This window comes from Vipera ursinii (genome assembly GCF_947247035.1).
Source record: "Vipera ursinii genome assembly, chromosome: 1".
Taxonomy (NCBI): domain Eukaryota; kingdom Metazoa; phylum Chordata; class Lepidosauria; order Squamata; family Viperidae; genus Vipera; species Vipera ursinii.
This window is the reverse complement of record NC_139512.1, coordinates 306,504,255-306,527,325: the sequence shown is the minus strand read 5'-3', so window position 1 is coordinate 306,527,325 and position 23,071 is coordinate 306,504,255. Positions and strand designations below refer to the sequence as shown.

Sequence of the window (23,071 nt, the reverse complement as noted above, 5' to 3'; positions counted from 1 at the left end):
CATTAAACAAGGACCATGTGGGTCACTATGTGAAGACTTCAGATGATCCCAACTTCTGACTTCCTTGTGGCTTCCCCCTTGACTTTGCTTGTGGGAAGCTGGCAGGGAACATCAGAAAAATGATCACATGATCGTGGGGACACTACTATTACATGATGACAAGCCAAGTACCAAGTATCTGGATTGCAACGATATGACCGTAGAGACCCTGTGATTATTGGAATTCTGAGGACCCATCATAATTCCCTTCATTCAGTGCCACTGTAACTTTGAATTGATACTGAACAGATGTAGCAACCCAAGAATTACCTGTAGTTAAAGGCTCTAGGATAGAAACTGGCAGACAACAAGTTTTAGTCCACATAAATGCCAACTGAGGAGTTTGGGCCGGTCACTCTCTCAGCCCTAGGTAGAAAGCAATGGCAAACCACTTCTGAAAAATGTTGCTAAGAAAACTGCAAGAACTTGCCCCTGGAATCACCAGGAATCAAAACTAACTTGAAAGCATAAAAAAAAACTACATGAGTTCAAGAAAAGCTACTAAGACTGAAAGCCTATATATAACTTGCTTATAGTCCTGCTGAGCTCAACAGACTTACTTCCATAAAGACATACATACAATTTTAGCCACTATGGTGCATTAAAGGAGTAATCAAAATTAATCCTTGCTCAACTACATTTAGTTGATAGTGTTTAGAAATCCACAGAATTTGGCAAGGATGTGGGTTGGTACCATAACAAAAGTATTTACATTATAAAAGTATTATTTCTTTTTTTCCCTGCTAACTATCTAGAGCAGGGGTTTGCAACCAGGGGTGCGAGATGATATTCCAGGGAGTGCGAAATCTTGGGTTTTCAAAATTATAGTGTATATGCATAATTCGTTGCCATTATTTTGAACTTTTGTAAGGGGTGCGAGAATATATCAGAAGCATTCTAGGGGTGCGGGGTATAGAAAAGGTTGGGAACCACTGATCTAGAGATACCATATGTGAAAATTATTAAGCCCTCTTATTTTTTTAGAAAATACAGCAATAAAAAAGGAATTTATCTAATTCACACTCTTCAGGTCCTAAAATACAAAGTTTAAATTTAAAAAATAAATGGTCCAATCTTTCAAGATTTGGAAGAATTCATTCCTGGTACCTGGCACAATCATACACCAGTATGTCAAAATCTTATAAAGTCAAAAATCTTGTGAAATTTCACACAAGAACAATGAAACCTTATGAGAACACATATGCCATATATTAAATCAAGCTTGTATTAAACTTAGGGATTTTATAGCTCTAAGGGTTTCAGAAGCAGTACAAACTGTATGATAGAAAAGTAATACAATGTCCTTTTACTGTATATCAAGTATTGCTAAGAAAGAGACTATTTTAATAAGGCTGGACTTACCCCTGGCTACTTGATTTCGACAAGCCCGGAGAGATTGATATAAGCTAAAACCTTCAATTGTCACAATTGCTGAAGGATACAAGATGCTCAGTTCCTCATTCTAAATAAAAAGAAAGATACCAATCACTTCAAGACAAAAATAATATATTTGCAAGTACCCACATATGCTATCCTGATTACTTGTTTCCAATTCCTACAGAAGCACTAAGTTCCCTCCCAGAGAGGCAGTCTATGGACATTGCTGCAGCAGCATCAATATCTGACTCTAGCTATTTCTAGAGCACAAATAGCTGCTGGAATTAATACGTTTTATACAGTGCAATTCTCAAATATTTTGCTGAAGCATATATAAGGTATCACCGGTGCTATACTTAGCTCAGCAAGCAAATAATGAACGGAACAGTATTGTTTATCTCTAGTGTCAACATATTCCAATGAAATACAATCAGACAAAATGAGAGTATTTAAGGACTATATGGCCTAAGTTTAATTCACATTTCTGCAATTAAATTAACCATAGAATGGGCTGCCAATGCTGAACTATGACTTATATTTGCAAATATAAGCATACCTATACATACTTGTAAAAGCACCTTGACTTCAGAAATATTTACACAGGAGAAAACAGTTAGTTTTGTTACAATTCCAATACTTTGTGTATTTATTTTAATACCTGTTCTATTACTCCAGGATGACGTGGAATCTCATAAGTTCTACATTTCAGCTGTAGGACAGGATCTTCATTTAAAAGCTGTGCCAGAAGTAATACTCCACTCTTTGAAAAATGATAACACAGCAACATGTACATTAATAATTTTATAGGAAGGAAATTCAAAAGCTTTTCTGCTGCAATTCAGTAAATCAAAATATTAGCTCACACATCAAACTTTTCCTAACTTGTATGTTTTATAATTGTTTTAGCTTTTTATTTGTGTTTTGTTTTGCTTTGAGCAAGTGGTTTTCGTTATTTTTAGTTCTCTGAGCCATCCAGTGTCATGTAGAGCCATGATATGCAACTCTATAAATTGAATGAATGAATGACGTTTTGAAGGGTGCTGATGGCTCCATTTTGTTTTTTATGTTTCTCACCTCCTTTCTGAACTTAAATAGTTAAATATTTATGCCTATTTACAAGGTACAGATTTGATTGATTGATTGATTGATTGATTGACTGACTGACTGACTGACTGACTTACTTACTTATTTGGTCAATGACCAGCAACATAAAATAATAAAAAGGAAAATAAGCAATAACAATTACAGTTGGGATTGACAGTCAGAAATCAGTGCAATTATATATTGGCAACTATAAAATAAATCAAACATGGTATACTCTGAACACTCAAAGAAGTAGCGCAAGATCAGAAGATGTGGAGAGACCTGGCCCATAGAATCGCCAAGAGTTGGACACGACTAAATGGATAACATTATCATCATTTACCTAACACTAATAAATCTAATATAATAAACTATATACTAAAATATATTCCCTCTAACTGTGAAGATATGTCTTTTCACAGACCTGCATGACTGCTCTCCGCAGAGGGCACAATTCCAACTAAAGGAACATTTGGTTTGGAGGGGTGTGTGTTTCCAACAGGTGTGACATGCATATCCAGGTATTCTGAATAACATTAATAGTGAGTCAGTGTACACCCAAAATTGGACTGTTTTGCAAGAAACAAGAAAAAAATCTTGAAAGAAGTAGAGCTAAAAACAAAGCCTTTCCATTACAGAATTAACTACCAAGACCTGACAGCACAGAATATACTCTAACCCTACAGTACTCCAGCCATGGCCTAGCTCATGGGAAATATTTAATGAGATCATGAAGACTTGGCAGCAATCTCTTGGTGTAAGAGCTCATATAGTAGGCTCTTAATTGGGCCATGAGTAAGTTTAGAATGTCATCAGAATATGCAGCCAACTATAGGCTTATGGAGAGTTAATTTACCCACAAGAATCATCAAAGTTGCTTTGCATTAATATTCTCTTTTCAGCCTTTCTAAACATGGTAAAAAAGTAATGGTTTGCCTAGAAATTCCCTCTCTTTGATTCTTTTATTTTTTATCCACAATAGCACGAGAGGTAAAGTATGGGCAAAAGAGGGTGCAATTAGTTAAAATGTCCCCAAATTTTATTTATGATGGCTCCAACCTTGGTGGAACTACCATGGGTTTGGGGGGCTTTTTTTAACATTTTTTAAGGATTTTTAAAAACTGTAGATTATATTAACTACATTTTCACCAATGACTTCTATAGGGCTTATAGTGATTGCCAATTATTAAAACACTCCAAAAGGCACATTAAAAATACTGCCATTGCTACCACTCTCCTGCAACTATAAATCATGCTTTTTCTTCACACTGACGGATTTAACCACTAAAAGCTCTAGAAAAGTAAAAGCTCTATAAAATTTTGGTCTGCATGGCCTTCCTGAATATCTAGAGAGAGGGTACCATCCAGATCTCCAAAGCAAGGTTACTCCAGACAAATCAGAACCCAACAAGTGAAAAACACTGATTCGGATCTTCCTACTACTTTCTGCCCTTTCAGAACTCTTCAGAACCTGTGGACCAGAGGGGAAAGCTATGTTGGATGCAGGCTATCTTACAGTTCGGTGGCCACTTAGTAATGTAAAGGTCTGTCTATCTATCCTATCTATCTACCCTATCTGTCTGTCTGTCTATCTACCTACCTATCTGCCTATTTATGTTGCCTATCTGGCCAGAGGCGACTCTAGTTGGCTTACATTCTTTTGCAGGTTAAAAATAGCACTTTGAATTCTGCTAAAAACCCTACAACCACCCATTGCAGAGAATGCCCCAGCAGTTCTCCCCATCAAAAGGCTGGCCGTTGTATCTTGCAAAATCCATGGAATCTGCAAAGGTAGCCTCATGTAGAATACAATACAATAAACTCTAAAAGAGGTGACAATGCCAAGCAACCCAGGAAATAGCTGACGTACCTCAGTATAGAAGCGAACATAGCCAGAGGTGAATCCTACAACAATGCAGGTCCAATCAGGACGGCCTGTGGAGCTCCTGTCTCATATAAAGAACATGGAATAAATTTTATGAAAACTTATTCTCATATAATGCACAAGCGTAGTTCAGACTTAATAAGATAATTTAACTGTTAAAAAAAGTTTGCACTTACCTCTTTTGACTCGCAAGGGGGATACACAATGCACTGGTTACACATTCACTAGAAGCAAAATAAAAAAAATATTAAATTCTTCAAGAATATTTCTCCACATAAGATGTCAATGGAGATTCTCAGTCATTCAGGTCATAGTTATCCCAAAGATGCCTTTTTTCACAAGGCAACTGGACTTTCTTGTTTTTCTTTGAAGACTTTAATTTAATTTAATTTTAATTTAATTTATTAATATTTCTATACCGCCCTTCTCCCGGAGGACTCAGGGCGGTGTACAGGGCAAGAATAAAACACAGAAATTTACAAAAACTAAAAGATGATTAAATACATGCCCGATTAAAATACAATTGATACATAGTAAAAACCCCAATACAAATGGTAAAAAACCCCACCAATCCCCCCTCAGGCCAGGCCGGCTTGCTTGAACAAGTATGTTTTCAGATCGCGGCGAAAGGAGCGCAGATCGGGCACCGTCCGGAGCTCAACCGGTAACTGGTTCCATAACTCCGGGGCGCCCACAGAGAAGGATCTCCCCCTGGGGGCCACCAGTTGGCATTCTCTGACCGGTGGCACCCTGAGGAGGCCCTCTCTGTGGGAACGCACAGGGTGCAGGGAGCTTGATGCCGGCAGCAGATGTTCCCTGAGGTACTCCGGCCCCATGCCATGGAGGGCTTTGAACACCATTACTAGCACCTTGAATCTCACCCGGAAGACAACCGGCAACCAATGCAGCTCACGGAGCAGAGGTGTCACATGGGAGTATCGGGAGACTCCCAACACAACTCTCGCGGCTGCATTCTGTACCAGTTGGAGCCTCCGGGTGGTCCTCAAGGGAAGCCCCATGTAGAGAGCGTTGCAGTAGTCTAGACGAGAGGTCACGAGCGCGTGAGTGACCGTGCATAAATCATCCCGGCTTAGATAGGGCCGCAACTGGCGCACCAGGCGAACCTGGGCGAAAGCCCCCCTAGTCACAGCCACCATGTGATCTTCCAAGGTAAGCCGCGAATCTAGGAGGACTCCCAAGTTGCGAGCCCTATCTACGGGGGGTTTTGCTTTCCATCTAAGAAGCTTCTTCAGCTCTGACTGGATGGTGGGGAATGGAAAGATTTATCTGTCTGCAGGAATATAAATCTTTCCATTCCCCACCATCCAGTCAGAGGTGAAGAAGCTTCTTGGATGAGAAGGGAACATCTTCAAAGAAAAACAAGAAAGTCCAGTTGCCTTGTGAAAAAAGCATATTTGGGACTCCACATAAGATATAAAAAATTCTCTAAAGTTTTCAAGAGGGAAAACAAATATATCCAAACTGCTTTCCAGCTACTTTTGACCCAGTTAGTGGGACAGTGGTCTCCAGAGAATGTGGCCCAAAGTAACTACAAAAGAATACCTTTAAAAATCTGAATTACAAACATTTATACACAGGCCGGCATTCTTACCTATTCAGTCTTTTCCCTTGCTATTCCATTATTACCGGTATGTGTTTGGTACTTTTTAAACTTACCAGATGATTAGATTTACAATTTTCTAAAATGCCAAATTTGTATCACAGAATGCGCAAAACCATGTGCACATCCTTGGGTGCATGAAAAAGAACTGCAGAGAAGATGTAGGTGCAAAGAAATAGACGCTACACAGTACTTTGTTTTTAACAATGCCAAATCAATTGTCCTTTTTTTCAACAAGTCATGCATGTAAAGAGACAAAATGAAGTACTAATCATGAAAACAAACTTATCATGGATAGTATAAAATGTTTAAAAAAGAAATAGTAACATGGTACTGATGGCAAGTGCCTTTACTGAAAAAAAACGCTGAAGAGGCACACTAAACGGAGAAATGTCACTGTGCCCCTTAATTGAGGGCAGGAATTGAAACCTTTCTACCACCAGCCAGTGTAGGCAACCTCTGCAGTCTTAACTGAGGACATCCAACCCCACAGTTCCATCACTGTGTTTTTATGTGTTTGCCAGTTAAGCACGTTGCAGTCTGCTCTGCAGCTGTATCATTGTAACCATGGTGAGTGTCACATGTTCAACCATGTTTTGGTTTCATGTCTGGCTCTACTACTGTGTGCATATCCAAACAAAAGTTTCTTCTTTTTCTTTCTTTTTTGCTGTCTGGTGAGACAGAGCATGTAGTCAGTTAAGAGTCTTTCTTTTATTTTCGGAATAAAGGTTTTATAGTAGAATATGTTTCGGGTTTTCTTTCTTTTACCTGTTGTTCACCATGCGTCAAATGAACCACGGTTCATCGACTTCTGATAAGGAGTTTTTGATTTACTCGTCCTTTGACAAGTTCCATCACTGTGGCTCAGCATAATCAGATCCTGCCATTCTTCCTTCAGGAATACAGTTCAGGGTCCACTTCACCTATAGCCTGCTATTCCTTTGAAGATGAAGGACGGGGTACAAATAAAACTGATTCTACAGATGTTTCTTTTCAAGGGAGTAAGGTAAGATATAGGGGCTAAGACCTGGATCTTGTGGATGACATATGCTACCCTGATAAAGAATGGCATGTGGAGGAGTAAACGCAATTGGAGTCACTCTCCCTTTATTATTATTATTATTATTATTATTATTATTATTATTATTATTATTATTATTATTATTATTATTATTATTATTATTATTATTATTATGGTTAATCGCATAGTCAGCCAGATAGTCAGACTGGACTTGGCATTTTTGACTGCCTATTGAGTCTTTCTTAAGGACCTTGGATAGGAAGAAGTGGGTGTTTGATGGTGTTACAGATATCCTTGCAGGATGTAAGCTGTTCCAGTAAACAACTTGCACCCTCCCAATCTTTTTATACGACTTGACAACTCTGATCCTAGTACTACCAGAACCAACTGCATAGTTTCTCAGCATCTAAGGCAGGAAACAATAAAAAAATAAAGACACACTCTCAATTTAAGTGAAATCTTGTTGCCCATCGTCTCTCACTGTGGACCAAGACCATTCTCAAAATTTCAAGAAAAAGACCCAGGTAGCAAGAAGTTATCCAACTATACTATAATAATGTGGCATTGGAAAACAGCAAGGTCAAAAGTAAGAGTTCCCAAGTCGTTCTCCTTTCTAAGCTTACATTTCTTCAACACCGCAAGGGCCATTCCAGCCAAGAGAGCCACTCCAGCCAACTGCAAATTGCATTTCTTCTTTCCCTTTTTCATTCTGTTTCCATTTTGCTGAAAAGAAAAAGAACAATTAGGCAACAAAATATTGCCATATTTTAATTTCAGATAAAATAGAAAACTTTTTAAAAACTTTAGGAAAAAAAGGAAGAAAAAAATAACTTGTTAACTAAGAAATCCATCCAAGTCCATCTGTACATTTAGCCTGAACACAAAATGGCCATGCTGATCCAACTCAAACTAAAAAGATTTCTGTTTGCAGAAAAAAGACTTTCCTGCCTCTTCTTCCTTTACAGCAAGGGTGTCAAACTCAATTTCATTGAGGGCCGCATCAGCATTGCGGTTGCCCTCAAGGGGCCGGGTGGGTATGGCCAGCGTGGGCGTGGCTAGAGTAGGTGTGGCCTACTGGGTGGGCGTGGCCAGCTCTAAATCGTTTGCATCAAGGGTGCCTATTGGGGCCTGGGCAGGAGTGGGACAGATCTGAGGGTCTCTGGCAGGAGGAGGGTCTCTGGGCCAGGACCAAGGCAGTGGGGGCCGTTCCCTCACTGTTTCCAGGATGGCTTTGTGGGCCACATGAAACCACTTCGCGGGCCCCGGGCCTTGTGTTTGACATGTCTGCTTTACAGCCTGATGTACTGTATACTTTTCCAACTTCTGGAATAGTGTGGAGCATTAAGAAGGGGAATTTGAAAAACTGACAAAATTATCATGTAGCAAGATAATATTTTTGCACGGTGCAAGCCATCTTTGAATCCAAGACACAGTTTTAAAATAAAGGTAGTCCTTGGCTTACAACCACACTTGAGCTCAGAACTGAGCAAAGCAAGACAGCTGTTACCTGAATTTCACCCCATTTTATGACCTTTCTTGCAACAGTTATTAAGTGAATCACTGCAGGTCTTAAGTTAGTAACATGGTTGTTAAATGAATCTGGCTTCCGCATTGACTTTGCTCATCAGAAGACGGTAAGAAATGATCACATGATCCCGGGACACTCATAAATATGAGTCGGTTGCCAAGCATCTGAATTTTGATCATGTGACCATGGTCATAAGTGTGAAAAACGGTCATAACTCACTTTGTGCAGTTGTAACTTTGAACAGTCACTAAACAACTGGTTCTAAGTCAAAAACTATCTGTATTATTGAGAGATATCAGGGACACTACTTGGAATGGCTATAATAAAAGCTCAAGTACTTTTACAAATGAGTTTGATAATTTCACCATACTACTTTCCAATTAGGCTTCAACTAACATCCTTAAAAAGAACCTTACCCATTTAAGTTTTGCATTCCTGCTTATAGAAATAGTACTATACTGACATTCACTTTCTTGATATTATTGTCAATGACTAGAGGTAAACTCCAAATATGAATTTAAAAAGCATTACAGACAATGCTTATATGAATGACAGAAATATTTTTTTTATATCTTGGTTTGAGATAGATCGTCATAAACAGAGGACAAGCAAGTAATTAGTTTTCACTAAAGTCTAGTCATGAATTAATTTTATATTAAGACTAGTTATGGTACAACTTGATGGTGAAGTGGAAGGTTATTTTTAGACCCAATTGCTCTATTAAAATATACCGTAATAAAATTCAATACAAGCCTGAGTGATGTCATTTTTATGTAATAAACATCCCTTTAGCAATCTCCTCTGCCACCAGAGTAGCTTTTCAAGATAAAGGAGGGCTCTATAATAAAGTGGCCTTTCAGTTGAGAATTCAGTGAGTCATCATAATGACTCCATCCAATTTAGTTATTGTAATATCACCATTTATAGTTATGGATAGCTGAGGTGGGGGGAAAACAGAACTTCGACAATCTAAGAGAAGTGAATCACTTTGTCCATTTACATTACAAATAACAAGATAATCAATTGCCAATTTGTGTAGGAGCCCTATCCACTCTAAATCATACACACTTATGAAACCATTTTTCATCCAAAGAAAACAAGAGGCAGGGAGGAAAGAAAGTCATAGGAACCACCATTTTCAAAGAAAATAAAAGCAATTTGAGAAACAAACTTCTATCTAATCCTAGTACAAGGGAAATATAGGGTTAAAATGGAACTCAAATTTATTAGCAAAACTTGAGTTATAAATATATATATATATATATATATATATATATATATATATATATATATATATATATATATATATATATATGGTTAAAGTATCAAGAAAGAAGGTTTATATATATTTCACAATATACCATATATTTCACAATGTATCTCCTACCACAGATATAACATCAGTTTCAGAGATATGTCTGTAAAGCTAGATTGATTTTAATACAATAGTTATTATGAACAATCATACTCTATTATGATAAACAGAAACATCAATAACTATCAAGGTATGTGGTTTTAATCATAACCTACTCTTATTCAGAATGTTATTTATGAATCTCAATTAAAGATATTTACTGGAATATATTTTCAAATACAGTTGCATAAAACAAAACACTTACGGACAAAAAACACTGCTTTCTGCTCACGAGCTATTACCATGAGATCATTTGTGGGTGACAACGATATTACACAGTCCTGAAGCCAGGAATTTGTTTGTGTTTTAGATGCTAAGTCGTCTTCTTCTTCTTCCTATAAATAATGATTATTGAAGTTATTACTTTCCTGAGCAAAAAATAACTATATATAATTTAAAACAGTTAAGTACAATAATACTAGCATTTAAGGAATGTGCAAATTAGCAGTGTGACTGCAATCTTTTTGGAAGACTGAAAGCATTTAAACATTATCAAAATTATACATTTTGTTTTATTAATTATAATATTGTTACCTATCCTCACATGCCATCAAGAGACAAATCACACGTATTTTAACATTATACAATAAAGGATAGTTGTATGGCAATCTATATTCAACCTAAATGTATGTATTATGCATTACAAATTGTATTATTGAATTTTAGAGTTTTTAACGGATTATTCAAATTATTTTGATATATATATCAAGCTTGTTTAAAAAAATATAATTAACATAATGGTAAATAAACAGTAAATAAAAAAGCTTACAGGGTCTTGAGTTTCTGCTTCATCCCAGGAACCCCAATTCTCTTCTTCCCAGTTTGATGATTTACCTACATTTACAAAACCTAGTTCAGTTTAGCAAATCAGAGCCATCAGTTACATGTGCTAAAATAAAATGCTGCATCCCAGTGTATATGAAAATGTGATTATTATTTGAATAACAACAATGCTCTAACAATGCAGAAATACCTAGCAGAAACGCTAGAATATCTTATAATCACCTAAACTGAGAATAAAAGTATGAGAGATAATCTATGCACATTTTTCTATTAATAACAAAGGTTCAGTCATGCATTGTCACATGTCAAGCAGTTTCCACCTGTTTTATAAAGTGATACAAGCAATAAAAAGTTATTTACAACTTAATTGAAGATTGCCATGTCTCTTTCATAGGGTACATTTACCTTTGGTTACTAGTTGTAAAAACATTTCTAGATGCACAAAGGCTGACAGAAACAGATTCAAACAACCCATTTCTTCCAGGTCCTCTGAAGCTGAACCCTGTCTATAGCCTTTCCAAAGAAGGAAAGGTTAAAGACTGGATGATAATTGTCCAGGACCATTGAATTCAATGATGACTTTTTGATGAAATGACATACCAAAGCCTATTTCAAGGCCCAAGGGGCTAATCCTTCACTCAAGAAATTTGACATCATTGCAAAGACCCAACTACAGGTCACCTCCCGGGCAGTTTTAACTATCCAGGGGAGACCTAGATCTAGCAAGCAGATGGTCAAGATTACAGACTAGAAAACTTTGACCGTTCTTCAGGAGGCACAGAATTAAACTTGCTCCAGCTAACTCCATAAGATCTTACTTGGTCAAACCTTAAAAGACTGTCATGCAGCTATCAGTACATACAATTTCAACAGAAAACAAAGAATATTTCACTGCCTATGACCACACTGTAATCCCTAACATGAGATGGATTCAGTCTTTATCTTTCTCCAATGATGCTCCAGGCATCATCTCCAGCTCATTTCCTGAAACTCCTTAGAGAACCAAGGTGTGTCCTGGGATCAATGCAGGGGCAGAGGCTCCATATGGACAAATTGATCTAAAAGTCCCACGCCCATTGTAGGCTGTAACTAAGGCCTCAGCTGAACTGCCTATAAGATCCATGTGGAGATCCCTAAACTCCTTCTGAGTTTATTAGACAGCTGGGGGAGGCCAACTTAACAGGCCTCACCCCCTTCAAGATAGGGGGCACCAGTGAGTCAAAAAGCAATCAGAGCAATCTGACCATGGCACACCATCTATTTAGGGATTTAAAAAGTTTCAGTCAATTATCATTTAAACTCCAAACCATCCAGCCTATCAGTCCGTCCTTAACCCTCCCTTAAACAAATATAAGCAAAATTCAAGTTTTTCTGTCGAACGAAAAACATATCCTTTCTGTCCAGAGAGAAAAAAATTAAGTTGTTCATCAATCAAAGGTTTATAATCAAAAGTATTCCATCATCTCAATCAGTAATGCATGTTTCTTCTAAAGAGAAATAGCTCCATGACACAGCTCAGTTGTCAGTTATCATTTGTATTTGTAATTCAGGTCTCAATTGCCTTTTGGTACTGTCCATAGGGTTTTCATGGCAAAGATACTGGAATGGGTTGCCATTTCCTTCTCCAGTGGATCACTTTTTGTCAGAACTCTCTGCTATGACCTTTCCGTCTTGGGTGGCCCTGCACGGCATAGCTCATAGCTTCATTGAATTACGCAAGCCCCTTCGCCACGACAAGGCAGTAATCCATGAAGGGGAATTGAGGCCTTTGAACTATGGTGCTGGAGAAGACTCCTGCGAGTCCCTTGGACTGCAAGGCGATCAAACCCGTCAGTCCTAGAGGAGATCAACCCTGACTGCTCTTTAGAAGGCCAAATCCTGAAGTTGAAACTCAAATACTTTGGCCACCTAATGAGAAGGAAGTATTCACTGGAGAAGAGCCTAAGACATGTCAAACTCGCGACGTCACGCAACGCATCGGAGCCCTTTCGCCATTGCCACTTCCAGTCTCAACTACAATACTAGCTCTTTCAGCATTTTGAAAGCATTTCAAACTCAATGTCTCAAAACATTTGACAGTTGGAATGTTACAAAGTACTTAAGGCAACTTATTTCACACCCAGACTGTTTCAAAGCAAAACAGCCTTAATATATTTTTATAGGAACAGAACCTACTGTTTCATAGAAGAAAAACAACTTGCTTCTGATATACTACAATATTCCTTTTAGATTCACACTGAAGGCAGTTTACTGAACAGATCCCCATAGCTGAATGAGTCATTCATCTTTGAACATGATAACAACACAAATCTGATTATGTAGTGATTTCAATTACTTTATAAACATTATGTTTACATGGATCAACTTATTTTCCCTTCAACGTTTTAGACTACTGCAGTATATATAGAAATTAATGAAGCAAACCTAGAAAGCCTCTCTGATCAATTTGCTTTATGCTATATGAAGAAACAGATTTAAGGAGGAACATAGATTTAAAACTATGGCTTTGAAAATAAAAATAAAGTGTCCCTTATATTAAGCAACATTAAGTTATAAAGATTTATAAATCAGTTTTTCTGCTATTTAGAATATGTACATGTATTCTTAATTTGAAACATCAAGCTTTAAGGATCACTAAAATCCATTCTTGCTATAAAATGGAAACTACAGCATATCTGTATAACAAAATTCTGAGTAAATATTTTTCATATTTATTTTAGAAACTGACAAAACGAACCATACTGCTCATCCAATCATAATTTGAACACAAGCATCTTATGATTCATTAGTGTCACTCAAAAGCTACAGAATGTGAAGAGGAAAATTACAAATACTATATTTAAGTATATTCTTAAGCACCCTTAGGCTTTCAAGGTTTGCTTCATCAATTTCTATGTACACTGCAATAATCTAAAAATATATTGAAGGGAAAATAAGATGTTGATCCAGTTAAATATAATGTTTATGAAGTGATTGAAGTAGTATTTGAAACTATCCAACTCCCAAATTATGTAACCTGGATGATTTTCTAAAGCTTCATAACACCAATCCTGTCATAGTAATTCAATTCATTAAAATAGCATGAAATTTGTTAAGGAAGTAGCACTGTTCCATATGATGCATAATGGCAAATATTAAACAGCTATTTCAACAGCTTAGTTGCCTTTAGTATGTGGGTGTTTCTTCACTGAATATTAAATCTATGTCACAAGCTAAAAAGTAGTTGAAACAAGCCTGGTCTTTTAAGTTTTTCAATTTTCCTCATTCTATGAATCATTTCTTTAAAACCATTTTTATAAATCTTTTATCTAAAGCCAATTTTCTTATCAAATTAAATTATGTAAAGGGCCTCAGAAGACTGTTTGACTATTTGTCCACCAGCAGGATAATTTTTGGGATCTCTAGTGAGGTCCATGATGCACCACTGTTTTATCGGCTGCACTGGTTGCTAGTTTGCTTCCAGGTTCAATTCAAAATATTGGTTATCACCTTTTAAAGTTCTTCATAACATGTCCAGGGTATCTGAGGAACTGTCTCACCCCAATGGGATTGGCCCACCCCACCAGTGTCAGCAGAAGGGACATGCTACTGACTCCATCAGTCAAGGAATTCTGGCTGGCAGAGTCCAGGAGAAAAGCCATTTCTGCCATGGCTCTCATCCCCAAGGTGAGACCCCTAGCCAACCTTTTTGACTTCCAAAAAGGCCTAAAGACCTGGCTCTGCCAATTGGCCTGGGAGCCCAATGGGGGCATGCCATCCTGGAGATGGTTAATGAATTAAGCTAAGTTCCCATCTGTTCCCCATGTATGTGGTTCCCTTCCTTCCAATCTTGTTAATTTTAAACCAACATTAGTGTTATTATTTTAACATTTCAAGTTTTAAACTTGTTTTTACATTGTAAGCAGCCTAGAGTTGCCTTGAGGCTAGATGGGTAGCATATACATTTACTAAATAAATAAGTAAATTCTTCCAAAATCTAGCAGAACAGAAGTAAAACTGGTGTGCAGAAAGAAACATGCAATAGAAATAAATCTGAAAATGAGCTGAATTTAGGAAAATGTTCCCCAATACATCCATATGAAAGAGAAAGTTGGGCAGCTTCTCAAAAGGTTACCAATTCCTCATTCTAAGCCTCCCTCCTACTATTGTTTTGGCCATGTGATATACAGCAGAGGTGTTCTGAAGGGTTAAAAAGAATTGTAGAAGCTATTCTACAGACACTTTCCCTAAATTAAATACCAGTCTCCATAGCTAAGAAAACAAATAGTCACTAGTGAGATGAATCTTACAACTAGAACTATGTTTACAGTCACAGGCAATATTTTCACTCAGAAACCAAGCCCTAAAATACAAACACAATCCCCTCACTACCACAAATTAGGTAGTGAAATTTCCTGCATTTGAGAAAATTGCAGAGATCAGCAAATCTGGAGTGCAATAGATGAGCCTTATCCATATTATCCAACATCTTCTTTTTCTCCTATTCGCTAGCCTATAGACAGGTATCTTGATTTTTAGTTTGTTACATTTCACAAAACTTTGTTACAACATATGAAGAAAAAAGAATCCACATTAAGTGCAAAATAAATGCCAGGTGTTCATCATCTCTATGCCATCTTAATAAGCATGGCAGAGCAAATGAATGAAAGATTTGTCTCATCTTACTCATGACCAACTTCCCAGAGCCAAACTGCTATCCACCAATATACCGTATTTTCCGGCGTATAAGACGACTTTTGAACCCCTGAAAATCACCTCAAAAGTTGGGGGGTCGTCTTATACGCCAGGTCGTCTTATACGCCGGAAAAAAAACACCTTCCGATCTTTTTTCTGCTGGGCGGCGGGATCGCTGGATGAATGGAGGCAGGCAATGGCGACCCGTGGTTAAGCGGCAGACGGCGAACAGCGAACGGGTGATGGAGGGCAAACTCTCGTCAGCTTCGGGGCGGCTACTGCAGCTGCTGCCGTTGCTCTCTCAAGGACTGGCCGTGCTAGCGCCTCCAAACCCACCTTATCCTACAGCAGTTACAAGCACCCAAAGGAGGAATTCAACAACGATTATAGAGATCTCTCCAAGAGGGAAGAGAGCAACATTAACCCCTCCCTCCCTCTCCCCTCGGACGCGCGACTACTCTTCCCCCGCTAGCAAAGAAAGCGCTCCTGCTCAAGTAAGCCCGCCGACAGTTGGAAAGGGAAGAGTCAGAGGGGCGTCGAAGGCAAACGTGCGTGCAGGCTCTGATTGGTGACTTCTCGCGCAGGCGCCCGAAGGCAGGAGCCAAGTAGGCCGCGGGGCTTTTTGTCAAGGAAACGCCTGTTTACAGTTGTTGCGTCCTTCTCTGCTTCCACCGCAACCACCTTCTTTTCTCTCCCCTTAGAAGACTTGCACGTTTTCGCTGTCCACGTCTAGTTCCAGGCAGGCGAAGAGTCATGCCTGTACGCTGGAAGGTGAGAGGGCGCTGCCGTTGTGTCCTCGGCGAGAGGCTCTCCCCTCTTTTCCTAAGAAGCTTTAAGCTCTAGACAAACGCTCGGCTTCCGTTCTTTATCTCTCCTCTCCTCTCCCCGCGCATACTTGGTATTGGCCGTTGTATTATGGTCGTTTCAAGAGAAGCGCCCATTGTTGCCGCTTCGGGGGTTTGTTCTGTCTTCATCAGGAAATAATGCTGCCTCAAGAGAGAAGAGCGTCTGGCGGGAGCCGGCAGGGCAGTCCTGCACACGCGCGCACTCCCCAGCTGCTAAGGAGCAGCCAGGGAGTGCGCGCGTGCGCAGGACTGCCCTGCCGGCTCCCGCCAGCCTGCCCTGCGATTTTCCGGCTTATAAGACTGAAAATCATCTCAAAAGTTGGGGGGTCGTCTTATACGCCCCGTTGTCTTATACGCCGGAAAATACGGTATGCACTTTTTGTTGTACAGGGTAAGGCATGAGAATATTATGTTATATTACGCATGACAAATTAGTGGAATAAAATAGAGTACAAATAAATAAACTACATGAGAATATATTTTTCCAGAAAGGGTAAACTGCACCAGGGACTGTATTTTGCTTGCTGAGAACTTTTCCAATTCATGGGAAAATATATAACCATTGAATCTTCTGATATCTTGTTTTGGTTAACCATCACTGAAGATAAATTATGATTGTTTAGCTAAGGCTGGTAATTAGAAAGCAAAAGTGAACTTCTTAGCTAATAAAGCAACCCTATTTAGATGTTCCTGTGTTAGCAAAGAATTAGGTCAATTAAAACAGAAGAAGTAAGAATAAATTCAGAGACCTTTCTGTTTCTAATTTAAGATTTAAATAGGACTTGTAGATTTCTTCCTGAATTAGAGTATTTCTAATTATTATTACACTGCTCACATTACCCAAAACAAAATTAGTTAAGTATAATAGCTCATTAGCCCATCTACCTTGGCTTCTCAAAATTAGCAACTTTTAACATATGTGGACTTCAACTCCCAGAATTGTGGATGTGATGAATTCAATTCCCATGCAGGCTCATGAACTTGAAGTCCACACAGTTTAAAATTGCAGGTTTGAGAAGTACTGGATTATAAAGTTTTCCAATCTAAAATCACTGTTCACTGATAACTTTACTAGTTTATTGTGATGTACAAAACTGGCATAATTTAGTTATTTAATTAACACTGGGTATCACCTCAAAAATCAAGACATTCAGACTTCTGTTACAGATCTTTTGATGCATATGTGGTGTTTGAGCTACACAAAAAGTTTGTAAAGCGAAAATAAACTGTGGAATCTTTTGTGCCTTCTGAGCTTAGTTGTTTGCTTGCAGATATTTCCTTACCTGACTAGGAAACATCATCAGTGTTGGTAATATCATCAGCATTGTCACCTAGAGTCAGGTAATGAAAAGTCTGCAAGCAAACAACTAAGCATCAAGGACTCTACAGTTCAACGCTGGTTTGGTATGCTGGTCTGACAGCCGCAGATAGGAAAGCATTACAGAGGGTGGTGAGCACAGCACAAGACATTGTGGGCTCGCTGCCTTGGAAGAGTGAGGAAAATTCTCAGGGATGACTCACACCCTGGATGGTATCTCTTTACTCTCCTACCATCGGGTAGGATATAGGAGTATAGCCAGCCGTACTAACAGGCTGAAGAACAGCCTTTATCCATGGGCTGTTAGGCTTTTGAATGGGAAATAATTTAATATAATATAAACTTAATAATATAAACTTTATGCATAATTGTCTTGCGAGGCTGGTGCATTGTGCAATTAGCTCACAGGGTGTAATAAGATGGAAGGTTTGTGTCACTGTAAGTTGGGGGTGGGGGCACGAAGGGAGGCTCAGCCAATCTCAATGTATACATGGTTGTACTTTTGACAATAAAGGTTCATTCATTCGTTCATTCATACATATATTCTGCTCTGTTAGAAAATAAACTATCTATAGAATCCATATTCTCCATCAATAGCTCCTAGGCCAGGGGTAGGCAACCTTGGCTCTTTTATGATTTGTGGACTTCAACTCCCAGAATTCCTGAGCCAGCATAGCTGACTCAGGAATTCTGGGAGTTGAAGTCCACGAGTCATAAAAGAGCCAAGGTTGCCTACCCCTGTCTTAGGCCTATGTGAATCTTGTGCTAAATCATGTGTGTATGTGTGTGTGTGTGTGTGTGTGCGCACGCACACTTGCATTTAGATGCCTTCATGTATTTTTTACTCCTGGCAACTGCCTGTTCAAGTCCTGGCAGTTTTCTTGGCCAGATTTTGGAACTGGTAAGTCATTGCTTGTTTCCCTAAGGGCTGAGAAGGGGTGACTGGCCCAAGGTCACCCAGTTGGCTTTGCTTCTAAAGCAATACTATAATTCACAGTCATCCATTTTCTAGTCTGATGCCTTAATCACTACACCAAACTGGCTCTCCAAATTGTACTTAGGATGTGTGTTTTTTACTTATTTTAACACAAATGTTGCCATTCAGAGTTTGCTATTCTTTGTGGAAATGCTGTCTTTGATTTCAAAAATCATTATGTCAGATCTAGTCAGCCTAAATGTTTTTCATTAAAACATTGATCAAGTTCAGTCAGCACCTGCAGGATCCACAATAACTCTCCCGATCATAACCAGGATATTAAATAACCAGCCGGCCCTAATAGAACTAGGTTCTTTTATGAAACTGGTACACTGTCAACTTAGTGACCGATTGCTGCAGATTCCACCCACCAGTGGCTGATCCTGAATCAAAAATATGTAACTCAATACACATGTGGTTCCTTATCACATTAACTTGTGCATATAGGTGGAGGGAAAAGGGAAATACATGGACTACTTAACTGCAGTCAAGGATAAAAGCACCATATCTAACACATATATTTACCTTTTCTATGGTCTTTCTACAGGCATAAAAGGTAAAGGTTCCCCCGCACATGCATGCTAGTCATTTCCAACTCTAGGGGCCGGTGCTCATCTCCGTTTCAAAGCCTAACCCACTGAGCCACCGCTAAGCTTGTCAAACAGAAGGTCGGCAGTTTGGTGGGTCGAATCCCGAGTGCTGCGTAACAGAGTGAGCGCCTGTTACTTGTCCCAGCTTCTGCCAACCAAGCAGTTCAAAAGCACGTAAAAATGCAAGTAGAAAAATAGGGACCACTACGGTGGGAAGGTAACAGCATTCTGTGCGCCTTTGGCGTCTAGTCATGCCGGTCACATGACCACGGAGACGTCCTCGGACAAGCACTGGCTCTTCAGCTTTGAAACGGAGATGAGCACCGGCCCCTAGAGTCGGAAACAACTAGCACGCATGTGTGGGGGAACCTTTACCTTTACCTTTACATGGGATACATATATACAATAATATAACAATACAATAATACAACAACAGACATTCTGTCTCTCATGGACTATTTTAATAACTATTGGTCATTATAACTCTGGTCTGGACAAAATGTATGACTGCCTGCATGAGATGGTTTTTTTTTTAATCTTTCTCTTCACTAGCTGGAATGCTAAATAGGTAAAAAATTGTTTTCAGTTCAACAAAGTTCTGTGAACTGAAATATATATTTTCATAGAAAGAATACAGTAGTGTATCCATTTTTCTTTTAACAATTCACTTTGAAATTTAATGTTCACATTATGTTTGAATGATGCTTTCATATGTGTATTTGTCATATTTATCTATTTATCTTATTTATTTTTGTTATTTGCTTGTCTCAAACTATACCATTCAATATGGCCTCAAGGCTCTGTGCCATAACATCTGGCCTAACTGCCTTATATATAATGGATTTAAGATGAAAAAAATAAACAAGCTCAGTGTCCTAACCCACTGAGCCACCGCGTCCCTTTTACAGGCATTGTTGTTGTTGTTAGTTGCGAAGTCGTGTCCGACCCATCAAGACCCTATGGACAGCGTTCCTCCAAGCCTTCCTGTCTTCTACCATCTTCTGGAGTCCATTTAAGCTCACGCCTACTGCTTCAGTGACTCCATCCAGCCACCTCATTCTCTGTCGTCCCCTTCTTCTATTGCCCTCAATCTTTCCCAGCATTAGGCTCTTCTCCAGTGAGTCCTTCCTTCTCATTAGGTGGCCAAAGTATTTGAGTTTTAGCTTCAGGATCTGGCCATCTAAAGAGCAGTCAGGGTTGATCTCCTCTAGGACTGACCGGTGTTTGATCGCCTTGCAGTCCAAGGGACTCGCAGGAGTCTTCTCCAGCACCAGAGTTCAAAGGTTACAAGCATAAACCCACTGAAAAACAGCCTGCCTGGGGAGATTAAGTTGAAGGGATGACGACCCCAACTCTGCTTATACTTCTTTACATGCAAACCTAGAGCTAAAAGAAGTGGAAGGATGGATGAAGGCAAGTCCCTCACGGGCAAAGAGCGCGGGCAGAGGACGTAATGCAAAGTACCGTCACAACCACCCATCTCTTCCCACTCGGACCCAGCGGTCGAGGCTCACCGCCACATTCCTTGGCACCCCACGGTTCCCCCGCGCCGCTCTGCCGAAGATGAGAGCACAGGAAATCCCGCGCCGACTCGAGGTCCTGGAAGCTGCAGAAAGGCACGAGAGTGCAGGCCATGGCGTCGCCCGGTTTCCCCGCCCGAAGCCCCGCAGGCTCATCCGAGTCGCGAGCTGGACTGCCAACCCCACCCGGAAGCGGTCAAAGGCCCTGCAGACGCTACTACGCAGGCGCCGAGCAGACCAGGAAAGGGAGGAGTACCAATCCCGAACGCCACAGCGCTGCTCACGTGGAGCAAAGTCTGGGACTGCGGGGCTTTGCTCGGACTTGGCGCAGTGGATTAAGAAGAGGTGCAGGCTAAAGCCTTAAATTGACGCATTTTTCTTTAGCAGCTTCTCAGGACAACGGCAGATTTGCACGACAGGCTTATCCCAACCATCAGTTTTTCAGTGAACACAGATTTTGGGTTTCAGGGACACCCGGAACTGTGAGTTTATTCTCCCGGGCTGACCTTGCGAAAGTGATCGAGCAAGTAGTAGTCCTGATTCTCTTTATTGAAAGGGAGTTGTGGGCAGATTAGTGAGTGAATACGTACTTCTACCTGCAGCAGATTCCCGATTCTAGTTCAGCGAATACGATGTGTTTTTGGTGTACACACAAAATAAAAGTTCCCATTTAGGGCTATGCACGAAAGGAAAAGTATGCTTTATTAAGCCAAAATAAGCCATGACTTTTACTGAGCTGTTACTGCTTGCTCTCGTTCGGCAGAAACAAAAACTGAAGTCCGAAAGGATCCCAGAGTGATTTTATAGTGTGAGGAAAGATTGGTGTACAGCATCTCACTCCCTTCTCCCAGTATGTCATATCCCACTGGTTCAGTGACCCCTTCTGTTCTTCCTCTCAGCCACCACTTCCAGAGATGCAGACCTTTTCTGTCTATTGCTTCTCTTCAGAACACCAATATTGAACAGCACTTCTGATTCTGCACAGAGTATTGAAATATTTGTGTTTCAGCTCAGGCATAGTCTACCCTGAAACAGCTGCATCACATACAGAACAGGTGCCACATTCCTAGTACAGAGGTTCCATTTGATTCACTTATTGTGGTAAGCTGTGACTGAGCAAAGCTTTTTAAACAATGATGTTAGTGTGAATCTAGTTAAAAGTGTTTACTATGTGAGCCTAGTCGTGGTTTGTTAAACTTTACTTAAACAAACCTTGGATTAGTACAATGTATGAGCTTAGCAAGAATGAAATGCTTAAGCATTTGCTTATAAGTAGCTCTCTATAACAGATGGACTCATAAAAGTATCAATTATAAGAGTTAGGTTACATACATACATATATTTTGTTGTTGTTGTTAGCTGCGAAGTCGTGTCCGACCCATCGCGACCCCATGGACAACGTTCCTCCAGGCCTTTCTGTCCTCTACCATTTTCTGGAGCCCATTTAGGCACACGCCTACTGCTTCAGTGATTCCATCCAGCCACCTCATTCTCTCTCGTCCCTTTCTTCTCTTGCCCTCAATCTTTCCCAGCATTAGGCTCTTCTCCAGTGAGTCCTTCCTTCTCATTAGGTGGCCAAAGTATCTGAGTTTCAGCTTCAGGATCTGGCCTTCTAAAGAGCAGTCAGGGTTGATCTCCTCTAGGACTGACCGGTTTGATAGCCTTGCTGTCCAAGGGACTTGCAGGAGTCTTCTCTAGCACTGTAGTTCAAAGGCCTCAATTCTTTGGCGCTCAGCCTTTCTTATGGTCTAGTTTTCACAGCCCTACATTGCAACTGGGAAGACCATAGCCTTGACTATACGCACTTTTGTTGGCAGGGTGATCTCTGCTTTTTAGTGTGCTGTCTAGATTTGCCATGGCTTTTCTCCCCAGGAGCAAGCGTCTTTTAATTTCTTGGCTCAGTCCCCATCTGCAGTGATCTTGGAGCCCAGGAAAATAAAATCTGTCACTACCTCCATTTTTTCCCCATCTATTTGCCAGGAATTGAGAGGGCCGGATGCCATGATCTTGGTTTTCTTAATGTTAAATTTCAAGCCAACTTTTGCACTCTCCTTCACCCACAACAAGAGGCTCTTTAGTTCCTCTTCACTTTCTGCCATTAGAGTGGGATAGAGTCAAAAACTAACCAGTTTAATATACCTAGAGTAAAATTGCTGGAGATGAGGGAACACGTTTATACTGCCGGCGTTTTTTGCGCTCTGCTCAAAGAGCACGTCACAGGTCTGTTCGCCTCCGCCGGCCATATTGTCCTGAGCTGCCTTGCACTCACTCTCATCCGTGTATTATCCAATTGAAGGCATTATACCAGATGTAAAGCTTGTTAAATATGTAAATTCAGATGCTCTTGCCCTGGGAGCATGAGAAGTCAAAAATGGGGTTTGATCATGATATATATGT

General features: G+C 39.8%; 1 protein-coding gene across 5 annotated transcripts in view; it reads right to left on the bottom strand.

The window, feature by feature from the left end:
- Window positions 1-20,850, bottom strand: part of RAB3GAP2 (RAB3 GTPase activating non-catalytic protein subunit 2) — a 53,929-nt gene extending 33,079 nt beyond the window's left edge. For 3 of the 5 annotated variants that reach the window (XM_083350667.1, XM_083350669.1, XM_083350668.1), the window contains exons 1-8: window positions 20,669-20,850; window positions 10,738-10,802; window positions 10,174-10,303; window positions 7,650-7,749; window positions 4,561-4,608; window positions 4,370-4,445; window positions 2,075-2,176; window positions 1,402-1,501 (exon numbers count right to left, since the gene is read on the bottom strand). In XM_083350667.1, coding sequence (XP_083206793.1) covers window positions 1,402-1,501; window positions 2,075-2,176; window positions 4,370-4,445; window positions 4,561-4,608; window positions 7,650-7,749; window positions 10,174-10,303; window positions 10,738-10,802; window positions 20,669-20,789 — 742 coding nt within the window. In that variant the 5' untranslated portion in view covers window positions 20,790-20,850. Of the gene's footprint in view, window positions 1-1,401; window positions 1,502-2,074; window positions 2,177-4,369; window positions 4,446-4,560; window positions 4,609-6,773; window positions 7,103-7,649; window positions 7,750-10,173; window positions 10,304-10,737; window positions 10,803-20,668 lie in introns of those variants that run through there. The other 2 variants (XM_083350670.1, XM_083350671.1) reach the window with 2 other exon arrangements.
- Between the last annotated feature and the right edge of the window lie 2,221 nt (window positions 20,851-23,071).